The following is a 16192-nucleotide window of genomic DNA, read 5'->3' on the forward strand; positions in this document are numbered from 1 at the left end:
GAGACTGGTAGGTCCTGGGTTCGAATCTCACGAGGCGGGATCGTGGATGTGCACCACTGAAGAGCTCCATAATATGACGAAACGGCCGTCCATTGCTTCCAGGTTTTCCATGGTGGTCTATCTTCAATCGACTCATGATTTCAACTATGAAAATACTGAAATCTTCACAAACCCCCTTCTGATCTATAGAGGAACTTGTTGAAATACTTTGTGATGAGAATTCTATATTGTATCAAAAATATAATATTGAACGAAGCTAATATTAATAAATAAAATATATTTGCTGAGACCATTCTTTTTCCTGTCGAAAGATTGTAGTCAAAAACTAATTAACTTCGCTTTCAAAACATTATTCATATAATTATAACTAGATATTATGTATGTTGATTAAAAGTGCTTTTTATCACTATCCAACGTTAAAGACAATAAAATGATCTCGTTAGCATAGATGATTATGATAGTTTTAATTGGTGAAAAGTATGAGTACTTTCTGATCAGGTTATGATATGTAAATTTCGATACGGACTTACAAACTGTAAGAACACATTTTCAAATTGCTTCAGAATTATCACTATATATTTAATGTACCCTTAATAATGTAAACTTTGATACAGAAGTTCAAATTTATTATCTGAGATATCATAAGTGACATGCTGTCAATTAGGAAAAACAGTACTGTTGTGGTATATACTACTCGTACTAACAGATAAAAGTAGCATGTATCATGAATCAAAAATACGATTCTTACGGAGAGAAGAGGAATCTGGCAAAAAGAGTAGGGAAAAATAAAAAGTAGTCAAAATAAGAATAGGAATTGAAGAGAGACAAGTTTGTAAGAAACAACTCAAGGAAGATTGGTAAATAGTGTATTTAATGTATTGTTTTCATGTTTTACAATGTCAGTGTGCGATTTTGCGTATTACATGGTTTTCTATCAAATGCTTCCTTAATTACACCGCTAGAATAATAAGACGAAAAGTAACTCATTTCATTACTGCTAGATTTTAAGGTATGGTACACCTGAGCAACAAACCAACTTTGACATAGATGGAACGACTATCCAGTTCTCACTCGTTTTTTTTTCAGTCTTCGGATGGATGTTAGTCTTTGACAGAAAACGATTTGGGATTCGCCTCCGTCGAAATTCGATATCAGTATTCTGAATTTCTAAATTTTTCGTGCTCAAGATCTCATTTAAAATTTATATCCCAAACTTGGTTTGTTTTTATAGTGAAACATGTCATGTTATTATCATCATTGTTTTGCTCTTCCTTTTCAATAACTTTTTAGATTCAAAGAGGGACAAGCCAAATTTCAGACTGTGGTAAACATTATGAAGATCATAGTAAACAGTTGTCAAGATATATGATGTATATTAGTAAGAAATTAATCAGCTGGTTTAGTCAAACAAACACCAAAAATGAAGTTATTAATCATAATGATCTAAACGAAAATTCAATGAATTATCATTCCGATAACAAACTATCATATGAAGATTCTATCAGTCAAAGTGAACATGAAATGTATAATAGTAATAGTAATAATAATAATAATAAATCTACACTTCAATGGACATCGAATGGTGTGAATATTCCAATACCTACTATAGAACAAGAAACATGGAATCATTTGGAACGTACCAGTTGGTTACCTTATTTAGATACAGTTGATGATTACCTAAGAAAAGTAAGTAAGCAAAGGTGTATAGATATTTTGAAATATATTGGTAGAACGGTCATTTGATTTTTGACAGTTGTACACTTGTATAAATAATCTATTCCTAACGATAAAATGATAAAGTGACTACTCAAAATTCTGTGTGCTTTAAGAGAATAGATCATGACTGTACTATAAAGTTACCAGTGATAGTTGGTCAAAAGATCTAAGGATGGAAATCGATACTTTTTTATATTTGCATCATATATCATGACTAATAACCTAACTACTAATTTATTAAAATGGGTTAGGTAAAACTATTTCTTGACATTTATTTACGAAAATTCCAATCGATTCTTATCATAAAAAGTATTCTTCATTGTTCACCCTGTATACTAATAAAAATAGATTTCCTCACTGCAAGATTGATAATTAAGCCGAAGATAAAGAATAGAATCAATATAAAGTAAGAGACCAAACACTTTCAGAGAAAACCATGGTATTCGATGTTTCTTAAGACTTCAGAAGGGGTTTTGTGGAGATTTCAATATTTTCATATTTGAAATCATGAGTCGATTGAAGCTAGACTTCATTTATTAAAGAAATCAAACAATACCAACCATACTTAATAAACGTACTGAATAGTTTCACTAGGAGAGTTCACATTCACAAATGTTTGCATATCTTATGTTTTCTACCTGTTACATTCTTAATAGTTTGGGACAGATTTTGATTTAATCACAAGCGAAAGACTGTCAAAATTCATTTATCTTGGAATTTTAGTCACTGTTGATAGATATAGTTTAGTCTATTCAGTTGTACACATTAAACAGCTTACATCTCTTCAAGCAATTCACAGTTATGACAATCAATATTCAACCATCAAGACATTCCCTTAAAAACAATAAGTATTACGTCATCTAGTTGACCAATTCTTTCTACAATTTATCATTTTTGAATATATCTGATGAAATCCAGAAGAGATTACTTTAGCAACCATAAATCACTGTTAAAATCAAATTACACGTGTTATTTTAAGACATCCAGTTACCTGAAAAAATAATTTTCATCTCAATAGTCAAGAGTTTGAATCGCAGTACATAGACTTCATTTTCTTGGCATTCAGAATAATCTATATGTTTGCTTAGTTATTAAACTGACTAATATAAAGCATAGGTTGCATTCATTCTTCAATTGAAAATCCTGCTGCTACCTGATCAATAACCATAAAATATACAAAATTCCAAGCAGTGAAACTGATAAAACACTCCGTAGAACTTTATTTGTTTAAAACGGCCTATCAAAGACTTAATTTCCAAATTGTCCGACATATTTTTCTTGACAAAGAATGCATAAGCTAACTGAACTATTCCTTCTTCAACCTTTTTTATAGACAAGAGATGATCTGGACACAAAAGTTATTGACTACTGGGCACCATATGATCAACTCTTAGCCAATCTTCTCACAAACCCATGGCTTGCACCAGCATATAGGGCATTAAATACATCATGGTTGCAAGAAAGACGAATATCATTTATGGATCGGACATATTTTGGTTTAGTATCAAGTGATTTTGACTCGGAAGATGAAAATCAATCGTCAAACGATGTCACCGCTTTGAATGGTGCTAAAGAAACACAATCTTTAATGCTAGCAAATTTTATTGGTGTTCCACAACCTGCGCATGCTCGTTTGGCTGGTACAAGAATTTGGAATAGGTAAGCGATTTATATAACATCGTTATGTTTTTACTGGCATGATAAATGATGAAAAATAAGTTGGAAGAAATCGAGAGGAGGTCAAATCTGAATTTCACATTTAATGTCAGCGACTACTGGTTTGAACCGAGTTGGTAAATCCTGACTATATTTTTGAGGTAATCTAATGAGTTTGTTGTAAGTTTATGTAACCACACATCAATATAGCATGGACTGAATAAAGTATTTTAAATATAAATATCATGTGAAGGAACACTCTGCAACACTGGTTTTAAAATGAACGTAAGCTCGGGTAGTGTAAACTAGTTTATTTTATTATGCAAATTACACACTGCATTTGTAAAGTATAGAAACGACAAACTATACTATTTACACATATTCCTTGGATTGTTTCTTATCAATTCATTGTTCTGCTATCCCTGTGCTTTTCAGAATGCTTATGTTTTTCTTTCTCTTCTCTATATTTTCCCCTTCTGTCAGTTAGAATCCTACTTCCAATTCTTGTTATATGCTACTTATATCTGTCTGTATAAGTAGTACACAATACAACTGTAATAAATGTTCAAGATGCTAGAATAAAGAGGTTAGGCAAACAACACACTCTGAAAGTAAATAATTACGAGATGAATTAAGTCCAGTTAATTGAAATAAGATTACTAATCTAGAAGATAGTCGAAGTGAAATGAATTGATAGAAAGAGTTTAAATAAATTCTTATTATGTAATGAAGGAATATTTGTCACCAAGTCAAAGAAACGTTAACAACCATCTCATTTTGAACACATCAATCAAGTCTCTGAAGCTCAATAGTAGTGCATTCAGTAAACTTCAGAAGACTAAGGATTGACTATTAATTAATCACCTAGTAAGATTTGAAGGTATCGATGTGATCACCTGTATCCAAGAGATGTTTAGTAGTTGCACTGTTCAAAGTAGTTCTCTCTCTTAATCGAAAGCTTTTTGGAACATTTTCGAAACATCTCAGATACTCCCTCTTTTCGTTTTGACCAATGCAGCTGCTGTGGAAGCTGCATGTACAGTTGGCGGTACATGAATGGAATACTTGTCGACTTTTTCGTGAGTTACTAAACACATTGTTTTAAACAGAATCAGTTGTTCGGCTGCAGGATAGGTTATAGTTAACACTTTGCCAAATATCCTACTGACTGTGCTTGCGGTTTCCTCAACTCCGATGTTGAGATTGACATTTACTGGCTTTCTATTGACTACAGGCAAATCCGTCTTGTAGTCCTTAGTCTCTTTGCATTTCAGTTGAAGGATATCCAACAGAGTATAACAATCGATTTAGTCACCTAATCATTTCAAAATGGAATAATATTGACAAATATAATCAATAAGATTTTTACGCATTTGGAATTCTGAGTTGAGAAGATTAAATAGGTGAATAGGTTAACACAGTCAACTTGTTGATATTTGTGCACCTCATTCTTTGCTTTCATCTATAGGATTATCGCTAATCACCCATAAAGTTGTATTAAAACAAATTAATTAATAAAATTCTATGATCATTTCATAAATAAAGATCAGGCTATGATTAAATTTGTCAAGTATTTATTGTTGTTGTAAAAAAGGTGTTTCTTTCTAACTAGGTCAATAAAAAAATCTCCTTTATTCTACGGACATTTTCTAGGGTCTTTTCATTTCCGTTATGCTATATATATATATATATGCGAATATGGGGGATTTATTACAAACAGTTGTATACTAGATACTTCCATAATAAAGAATAAAAGAAATCAATAATTAGGTTTTCATCATAATAATTTGATGAAAAATTATCATAAAGTTCAGAGTAAGCCGTTTATGACAAAATTGAGTATTTCTATTCCATTCATTCAAGATAATGAGCTATTAGAAATCGAGCACTAGACTTTAGCTTACAGAAATTTTTCTCGGGTTGTATATTTAAGAAAACTATCATCGAAACCCATCTTCTAGTTAACTAGACTTAACTTTTATCGCAAAATTATATAGATCGGTGCGAACACTGAAGACTTCGATAAGTTATAGATTTGTTGTGATTATTATTGTTACGTATGATCAATGGACAAATTAAATGAGTGTATATACAAGAGTTTAGTATGTTATTCAGTGTCTTGAACGAATATTGAAATAATATGCTCATGAACACATTAAACTACATCGGTTTAAAGTAATTATTATTGCTTCATCACACTGTGACAATATCACTTTACTGCATAATCAAAGAAAAGCTCTAGATTAGATTACCATTTCTTATATAATTCGAAGATAACCTGAGATGCTTTCTTGAGCCGCTTTTGGATTCTAATGAACTTGAGTCAATGATCTGAAGAAACTGTTTACTGTGAGTAATTTTGACCCATTAAATAGTTAACTTCTTACCTTCAAAAGTGACATCGGCGAACGAGGGTGCCAATTTAGTGTTATTATAAAGGAGTCTAGAAGATTGTTGTCTTTGTGACTTTTATAACAAAATAAATGAAGTTAGAAATATTAACCAATTAGTACCAACTGAGACGTCTAAATGTTTGGCACTCCCTGGGAATTCATAGAGTTTTGGGTTCAATTCCTGTTAGGGTTGTAAATATACATTCCTGGAGAGTTTTATCCTCAGATGACACTGTTAACAGCTTTTCTCCATGTTATTTTCAAGCAACAAAAATAACTGTCTAGAAAAGATATTTCTAATGAGTAAAAAAACGAATAATTTAAATGGTATTAAATACCACAAATATCAGTCAGCCATTTAGAATCAATATGTGGTCTGACATATATGTGTATCTGTCCAAGTTTCCAAGTATCGTTTCAGTACATACTAAGAGAAGTCATAACCGAGATAAAAAGTAGAAACATTCAAAATAAGAATGGTAATTCAATGAGTAAACTGAATACCAGAAATATAAAATAAAAAGGATAATTGGGGTTAAAAGTAAATTAGAAAGTTAATGAGATTTCATCTCTACTTTTAATTTTGGCTCGTATCAAACGAATAAAATAAATGATAGCAGTCCTACTGTACGGAGCTGAAACTCGGAGAACTACTACATCCATCGTCAAGAAGGTACAAGTATTTATAAACACTTTTCTACGCAAAATACTCCACATTCATTGACCGGATACTATCAGCAACAGCGTTTTATGGGAGAGGACAAAGCAGCTTCCAGATGAAAAGGAAATTAGGTAAAGACGTTGGAAGTGGATGGGACATACATTGAGGAAATCACCAAACTGCATCACTAGGCTAGCCCTAACTTGGAATCCGGAAAGGAAGCGGAAAAGAGGAAAGCCAAATAACGTATCACGCTAGAAAATAGAAGCAGACATAAAAAAGATGAATGTTAACTTTGAAGAACTGGAAGGGATTGTACATGACAGGGTTGGATAGAGAATGGTGTTTGGCAGCCTATGCCCCTCCACGAGGGGTAACAGGCGTAAGTAAGTAATTTTTTGACTACGATTTCTTTCATTTACATCTTATTCTCTCTGTTTCATATTCTCAGTTCATTATGGATTCAATTACGTTCAATTGATATATTTTTCTTTATTATGAGTTCTTTTGTTTACAAAATCATATGACTGTCTACATATCTATTAATCAAACTACCTACATGTCTATATATTTATCTGTCAATCTGTCTATGTGTTTATTCTGTTAATAATGAAGATTAGTGTCTTACTTTTGAGAAACAATAAAAGATATAGATTAAAGGTATAATTTCTGTTTTCCTATGAAATCCCTCATAGTTTTCTACTTCAATTGATTCAATAATGTTTATGAATGAAACAGACTGAAAAATTTTAGAGACCGATCAATTGATTGTCTCTTTTCATTGAAATAAAGAAAACAGGAAGTTATGTGAACATCTTCACAAAAGTAAATAAATAGGAACTAATTTTGGTATCCGAATTAAATACTATGTGTTATTGACTTAGTGATGGCTTCATCAATAAATTATCCCATGTTTCTACAAACTCAATTACCAAGCCTATTATCTTTCAATGAATAGTTTGATTTCTATAATTGTCTTTTGAACGAAACATTTTAGCAGCGTTTAATTTCGAGCAATGGAAAACTAACGATACTAGAAATTTCATAGTCTAATAGAACTCTTCTGAATTCAAATATATTATACAGAATGATCATTGCTTTATATAGCGGAGTTGGAAACATTGTCTATATATGCATAAAATTCCTTAGGACAATGGAAGATAAGAGAACCAGAAGAGGAGCTGACATAGCTTCAGATCACCATCTGGTTGTGGCCAAGATAAAACTGAAGCTAACGAAACACTGGACAACTATGGAAACAGAATTACAAAGGTTCAAACCAGCCTTCCTTCAGCATACTTACAAACTCAACAAATCCAAGCTAACTCTCAACAACAGGTTTCAAGCTTTACATATTCTACTGGAAGAACAAGAAACTACGATAGAGGACAACTGGAAAGGGATCAAAGAAGCACCAATTTCAACATGTAAGGAGGTCCTGGACCCCAAGAAGCATCATCATAAGGAATGAATCTCTATGGGAACCCTCAAATAGATTCAACAAGGGAAGAACAAGAAATTAGCAGTTAACAACAGTCGAACACGAGCAGAGAAATTCAAGTCACAAGCAGACTACGCAGAGGCAAACAATTAAGTGAAGAGCAGCATTAGAGACGACAATCATAAATATGTGGAAGACTTAGCAACAACAACGAAAAAAGCTGCAAGAGAAGGGTATACGATACAATGAAGAAACTGGAAGGGAGATATAGTAAACCGGAGAGACCATTCAAGGACAAAGAAGGAAAGACAATCACAGAGGTTGAGAGGAGGAACAAAAGCCAACGGATTGGAAAGAAGGATACCTCATCAAAATCTGAGCAAATGTAAGAATTACAGACGCATCAGTTTGTTGTCAATGCCAGGAAATTTTTAAATGGAGTGTCGCTGAACCGGATGAAAGACGCAGTAGACGCTCGACTTCGAGATCAACAGTCTGGATCCCGTAAGGATCGGTCTAGCACAGACCAAATCGCGACACTACGGATAATCGTGGAACAATCAGTTGAGTGGAATTCGTCACTATACATCAACCTCATTGACTATGAGAAGGAGTTTGACAGTGTGGACAGGAGAACATTGTGGAAACTTTTTCGATACTATGGAGTTCCTCAGAAGATTGTCAACATTATACGGAACTTATACGACGGACTACAGTGCAAAGTGGTGCATGGAAGACAGCTGACAAATGCATTTCCAGTAAGGACCGGAGTCAGACAAGGCTGTTTACTCTCTCCCTTTCTCTTTCTTCTGGTGATTGACTGGATAATGAAGACCTCAACATCTGAGGGGGAACACAGAATACAATGGACAGGTTGGATGCAACTAGACGGCTTGGACTTCGCAGATGACCTATCCCTCCTATCTCATACTCACGAGTAAGTACAGACGAAGACAACAAATGTAGCAGCAGATTCTGCAGCAATAGGCATCAACATAGACAAAGGAAAAAGCAAGATTCTCAAGTACAACACGGAAAACTCCAACCCAGTCACACTTGATGGCGAAACTCTTTCACATACCTGCGAAGCATCATTGATGAACAAGAAGGATCTGGTACTGATGTAAAGGCGAGGATTGGCAAAGCAAGGACAGCATTCCTAAAATTGAAGAACATATGGAACTCAAAACGACTGTCAACTAACTTCAAAGTGAGAATCTTCAATATGAACATCAAGATAGTCCTGCTGTACGGAGCTGAAGTGTGAAGAACTAATACATCCATCGTCAAGAAGGTACAAGTATTTATAAACAGTTGTCTACACAAGATACTCAACATTCACTGACCGGATACTATCAGCAACAGCGTTTTATGGGAGAAGACAAACCAGCTTCCAGATGAAGAGGAAATCAGGAAAAGACGTTTGAAGTGGATAGGACATACATTAAAGAAATCACCAAACTGCATCACGAGGCAACCACTTACTTGGAATCCTGATTGGAAGTGGAAAAAAGGAAGGCGGAAGAACACATTACGTCGGGAAATAGAAGCAGATATGAAAAGGATGAATGTTATCTGGAAAGAACTGGAAGGGTTTGCCCAGGACAGGGTTGGATGGAGAAAACTGGTGTTTGGCAGCCTATGCCCCTCCACAAGGGGTAACAGGAGTAAGTAATTTTAGCAACTATCAGTCAATTGTCTCAGAATTCATTATTTCTGAATTTGCGTCTCAATTGTTTTCCGTTTCCGTTCTTTTCTCTCCGACCTTCTTGACCTTCTGCTTCCAGACATTCTATTCCGGACTAGCTTTAATACTACCTATGTCAATATAAGTAGCACACATCACAGAATCCATTGTATTCTTTCAGATAAATATTGATGTTTATATATTTGATGTATGCAACAAATTGTCCAATTCACTTTAAAAATCACAATTTACATCACTAAATAATACCTAGTTTTAAAAAGCCTCAATATGAGAATAATTAACTGAAATTCTTACAAATAGCCATATTTTATCATTATGTGTTCAGATTGGATGGTTATATCAAATTCGGATGTATTAGTGTTAGATTTTTATGTCCTAACTGTGTAATAAATACTCAGATTAAACATTGATTGCCATTATTTTCCTTATATTGTTTCCCTTTTTTTTAAACAGTTTTCGTAATCTAGTTCCAGGTTTGCCGAGCAAATTCTATTATAAATTAGAGCCAAGTTCATTATCGTCATCATCTTCATCATCAGTTCTAAATAAAGATGTCGAATTTCGTAGAAAGCCAAAATTATATCATGATCATCGACAAATGTTATCTAGTGAAGATTGGTACCATATTCCAAGTGGACAGTTAGATTTAGATGAAAAACTGAATATTGACTCATTTACTGATTTAAATACTCAATTCTATCCGTAAGTCAAACACAATTATCATTGTCATAACCAACATTTTTTTGGTCATATACACTTGAAAATAACTAACCATAACCTTGACTACGTTTTCATAGATTATTTTCTCGTCAATATCAGACTTTACAAAACTGTTGAATCTTGACGGTTACTAACGTAAAACCCCTGGCGTTTTGAAGAGATTTTAACTTGAATGTTTATGAAATACACCAATCCTTTTCGGTTGAATAATCTTACATCCGAGAATATTGCATACAAAATGGGCATAACAATCCAATATGACCAACTGAGTTTTGGTTGATTGATTAATATATCAAAATATTGTTCAATGTTTGATGCCACAAATGTCTGTATTCTTATCTCATTGTCAAAAGTTTAAACTTATTCTGATGGTTATGTTATTCTCAAAAGACTAGTTAATTCATCAAATAAGATCTAGCTACATCTACATCAGAAGTTCATAGAACTTGTACGCGATCAAAGTTGTTCACATCTAGCACATTATCACAGGCCATAATGCTTCCTTACGCAAATGAAATAATAAAAGGCTTGTACTATCATACAATCTAATATTACTGATCATGAGATTCTAATAGCTTGGTTTGTAAATGAATTCAAAGTCAGGGAAAACCCATTTCAAATGAAATTGAATATTTGAAAAATTTAAATATTGTGATTTAGAACAACATACATAAGCGAACAATATTGTTTTCGATTAGATCCTCATCAGGCTTTACTCTAATATACAGTAATATTTATATGCATATACGAAATTATTAAACCAATCAAGGCAGTTTATGAGTCGATGATAACAGTGGAATAGATTACATAACAAATAATAATAATAAGTGAAAAGTACAAATTGGTAGTGTAATGACAGGTGTACTGGTTGTGATAAGAATAATAAAGGCTTGAATCAATGTTACATAATAGGAAAATAGGTCAATGATTAGAAAAATATAGACACTGAAATAACATTCATAGAAATTATAAGATTACGTAATAAGAAGTGTTCAGATAATTGGACCGTGAAGCGAATATTAGAAAAAATAATAAGTAAATAATTGGTAGGAGGGTGAAGAAAAATAAACGAAGAAAGAGTATGGAAAATAAAATTATTTATTAAGGCCAAGGGAGAGATAAGGGTGTTACAAATTTCTTATGAACACAAAGACTTGTATCGTTGGATCGAATTCCTATAGCTTCTGCTATGTGTAAGAGACGAGATCGAACCACATAAGGAAAAGTAGTAGGAATACGATAAATAACTTTAAAAGACTGATTTCTGTCAACTTCATGACCGCTATCGATCAAGTGTGAAAGAATCGAGCTCCGTATCGACTTGACCATACCTTTTCCTAACCACGAAGGGAGGTGTTCACTAACTCTTTGGTTCCGTTGTCTGGTAGTGCGCCCAATATAGCTTTCTCTACAGGAGCAGCTGAATTCATAGATACACATAGAAGTGGCATAACAAGACAACTTATCCTTTAGTTGGGGAATCACCATAGATCGTGTCGAGTACGAAAGAGGTAGGCTGCATTAAACGTTCTCTTAACTGCTTTAGTCAGTCCATCCCGTAGTACATCATCAGCTAAATCGCCGTTGAATTGTAGTTTCAGCTGTTGATATCTTTATTTTCTTATTTGTTAAATGCAAGTGTTTCTTCAGGAATCCTTGTGGATAACCCCTTTCGATCAACATATTATGTATGACCTCTAACTCATTGTTGATTGAATCGACTGAGCAAACCTTCCTAGCTCTATTTGCCAGACATTTGACTAAGTTTCTTTTATAGTATAGAGGTACAAAGCTTAAGAATTGTGTGTACTGGCTAGATGAAGAACTTTTCCTAAATATATCAGTTTCAGAAATAACCAATAACGTATGAATACAGGTTTAGCATAATATACATCCACAGTTGAACCAATTCTATTATTTACCTTACCACCAAAGATCACGAAAATCAAGTTAAGCTTTTATTTTGATCACGATCATACACTGATACATTTCATAATTCATTACTTCATCATATTTTGATAAACAAACTAATCATGATTATACTAGACCAAAAACAACTCAATCATAAACATACTTAAGGTTATAATATTTGTATTAACCTAATTTAATTATCATACTGATATAAATGTTAGTTCCTTTGGCACATTCACATATAGAAACATGTATCTATACACATATATGTTACTTTTACCTTACATTCTTCCACATAGCTACTGATGATAAGCGGTACATAGAAAAAACCAGCTATTTGTTACACTTATTGTAATGTTCATATAAAATGAATGATTATTATTTTTAATATCTGTGTTATTATCAATGTATGTGTTAGAAAATATATGAAGGTATATATATGTATATCTCTAATAGTTACAAATTATAGATTAAATATTGTACAATACATGAATGTAAAGTATGCAATCATAGTGTAGACTTTATAAACGTATTCTATACATAAAAGATAGAAAGGTTATTAAGGAAAGAGAGAAAGCTTACTACACTTTGGTACAATGGTATTTACATATACATGTACACATAAAGTGAAATTTTCGTTCTAATAAAATACACTTGTTTCAGTCATATCTATCTGTATATATATATATGCATAGGTATTTGCAAACTGTGTAAGAATTGGATAACTTCTTAAGATCCCTATAACATACGTTAAATGTTTTTTTATCTTCCATAAAGTGTGTAATTATATAATAAGTTGAAGTTAATGACAAGATGAAGAGAGGCAAACTTACACACACACACACATTTGGTACAACTCACGTAGTGCTACTTCTTTATCATATCATATTTCTTCACTTGGTTAAAACAAATATGATATTTAAGCTACTTGGTTAGATTAATTGTATTTTAGTTCGTTTTGAAAAAGGAAAGAAAGTAATTATTTATATTCATACATATTATATACCCCATATCTTAAATATATTCATATTATCTAATAATCAAACAAGTAACTGGGTGGTAACAAGAATAATAAAACAAAAAAACGATAATTCGGTAAAGTAAAAATAACTTATTTAGTTTATGAATGACATTTTCAATGTTTATCTTCAAAAGTAGTAACTAAGTCCAAAACAGGTTTACTAATATGTTATAATTTCTTGTAACGGCATCAGTGCTTGAAGTCACTAACTTCTAGTCTGAGCCATGTTGGCAGATGCAGACTACTTGGTTGGAGTCTGCGTGACTATCGTAACCAATGGTTGGAGAATGTGGGTGACATGGCTCAGAATCGATCACAATGGCGTAGGTGTATACACTCTTTAGCTTCCCTTAAACCTTGAGATTAAAATCGCTTCATAACTTTCTTCCTTCCCATACTTTATCCTTATATACAACCTTTCTTTTATATTTTGCCACCACTAAACTAACTACTTCTATGAATCCGGTGTTGATCTTGTTGTGCTAACGAGGTATGGCAACTTGGACCGATGCATATGTGTGCCTGGTCCTACGTTGTAGCTGACTGACTGACTGACTGAATTTCTTGTAAAAGAATTGAGCCTGTATTTCGTTAAATTAAATTAATTCAATGTTTAGTGTCAGATTACGTTAACCACTGAAGTTAATCGTTAGTTCAAATAGAATACTTTTAACTAAACAAATAGTTAAACTATTTAAAGATATGCCATGAAATATTTGGAACATTTTAATTCACATAGATTTCGACAAATTCTAGATAAGTATGGCTACCGATCAGAAGGGGTTTTGTGGAGATTTTAGTATTTTCATAGTTGAAATTATGAGTCAATTGAAGCTAGACCACCATATGCTCACTAGTGACTGACTTCAAGAGGTACTTCCTGGAATTTTAGTGAGAAGCAGTGACCAGTGGAGTTCAACCAAGTCTGTTGTAGAGATATCAGCTCACTGAAGACAATTGGTGAACGGTTGCTCAATTTCGTGGATTGGTTGAAATTAGACATTAACATCATCGGAAGCCGGCTCAGTGGTCAATTGGTTAGGCGCTCGCGCTCAAGACTGATAGGTCCTGGGTTCGAATCTCGCGAGTGCGGGATCGTGGATGCGCAATGCTGAGGAGTTCCATAATAGAACGAAACGGCCATCCAGTGCTTCCCGGTTTTCAATGGTGGTCTAGCTTCAATCGACTCATGATTTCAACTATGAAAAAGTATGGTTATTGATAATCACTCTGATGTTATCTGTATTGATGAAAGGTTTTGTCAACTATATGAGGCCATATAAAATAGTATTTCTGATTGATCGAAAGAGGGTTTGTGTTAGTTTCTTATAGTATATTAATTTCATCAAAAAGCCTACCCATCAATATTATTTAAACAGAATCTAGTCACATCGGACCAGTTATCGATTTCAGTATTGATAGGAGCTGTGTTTGATTATACCTACTTTGAATATTTCGTCCCTCCAAAAACTGTTATTTATGTCAAAGAAGTACTACTGAATGATAATTTATAAGGTAACTAGAAGTATTTATTATTTGAATACAGAAAATGACTATCATATGGGCTGTTCAACTATTGCTTCATTTGATAGAATTTTATAGCGTGGCAGTTTTCCCACTAATAACATAGATTAGCTTTATCTCGAGACAATTATATATCATGGTATCACAAATAAATGTCTATCAAATGATAAAAGGTTCCTTTCTTTGACGTCGTACCCAAACATCAGTTACTTCACTCTTAATGTTTATGCTTCTAACTTCTTCAGCGAGTGAGATTATGGATATAAGACTTAAATAAACTTGGTACATTTTGTAAAAGTCCTTGATAATTCATCAATACCGATATGATTCAAGAAAGAAAAATATTCGTTAGCTATGTGGTCGTCAGGTTTTACAAGTGTTCATCTATCGATCAATATTTTAGAAAATCTGTAGACATATAAAAGTACACTGTCCATGATAAAATAAAGGTCGAATGTAAACAATAATTAGTACTGTATTGAATGAGACTTCAGCTAGGGTACAAATAATGATACATTATTACTATTCTTCATAATAGTTTGCTTCAACCGTAGTAGTTTACCGCGAATACTTAAAACAGGTATCTTGTCACTCATGTTTAATCTATTTTAAATTGCGTCGATGAAGATGATCAAAACCACAGTGAAAACGACTATTTTAACTATGTTTGTACGTTTGTCACGATAATGTTTACAGTATAAGGGCCGATGATATTTTGATTTCCGATAAAGATTAGAAAATTTAAAATTATTCGAGTTCGTGTTTCTTTGTTTAAACTAATAAGGACAAAACATGTCAATGTTTATAAAGAATATATATGGAAATCAAATAGTTCTCAAATTTTACTGTTAATCTACCTATATCCTAGCAACCAATGAAGTCTAATGTACAAGTTTAACGTGCGTTACTCACTGGTGATCAAATTTCACACACGTTTCATAAATTACCAATACAATTTTGTCATAAATTGATGTAGAGTAATATACTCGGTCCACAGAATTGTTCTCAACCAACCCTTGCTATATTTTATGAATGTTATATTTTTAAAACAAAAAAAACTGTAACTTCTACAGATATTGATTCGTAGTCATTTAAAACAACTCTATCAAAACTCAGTAGTTAAGCGAACGGTACTGGGTTCGTGCATCACACAGTTGATGCACGTACATCCAGCCGACGAGCTGACACGCGTCCTGGATTCTCCTCCTAGTTACCATCCATCTTTGCTTATAATGCATGTGACTTAGGGCAATATCGAAGCAATCCATACAGGATGCATTTGTGACAATAAGAGAGTGATCAATTGTAGTCCTAAACATAAATGGGAAGTTTCAAACAAACAATACAAAATGAACTTAATTCTCACAAATCTTCCAATATATTCGACCAGTGGTAAAAATAATGAATTTTATTACATTGTCAGTATTTACCAAAAGATAAT

The 16192-nt window shown here is 33.0% G+C and overlaps 1 protein-coding gene across 1 annotated transcript in view; it reads left to right on the forward strand.

The window, feature by feature from the left end:
• Smp_128250 (hypothetical protein) overlaps positions 1-16192 on the forward strand; it is a gene marked incomplete at both ends in the record, with an annotated part of 116177 nt that overhangs the window by 66773 nt on the left and 33212 nt on the right. The window contains 3 exons of the mRNA XM_018796237.1: positions 1291-1686; positions 3050-3375; positions 10029-10277. Of these exons, the coding sequence (XP_018650470.1) occupies positions 1291-1686; positions 3050-3375; positions 10029-10277 (971 nt within the window). The remainder of the gene's footprint in view (positions 1-1290; positions 1687-3049; positions 3376-10028; positions 10278-16192) is intronic.

This window comes from Schistosoma mansoni, chromosome 2 (assembly GCF_000237925.1).
Source record: "Schistosoma mansoni strain Puerto Rico chromosome 2, complete genome".
NCBI classification, from domain to species: domain Eukaryota; kingdom Metazoa; phylum Platyhelminthes; class Trematoda; order Strigeidida; family Schistosomatidae; genus Schistosoma; species Schistosoma mansoni.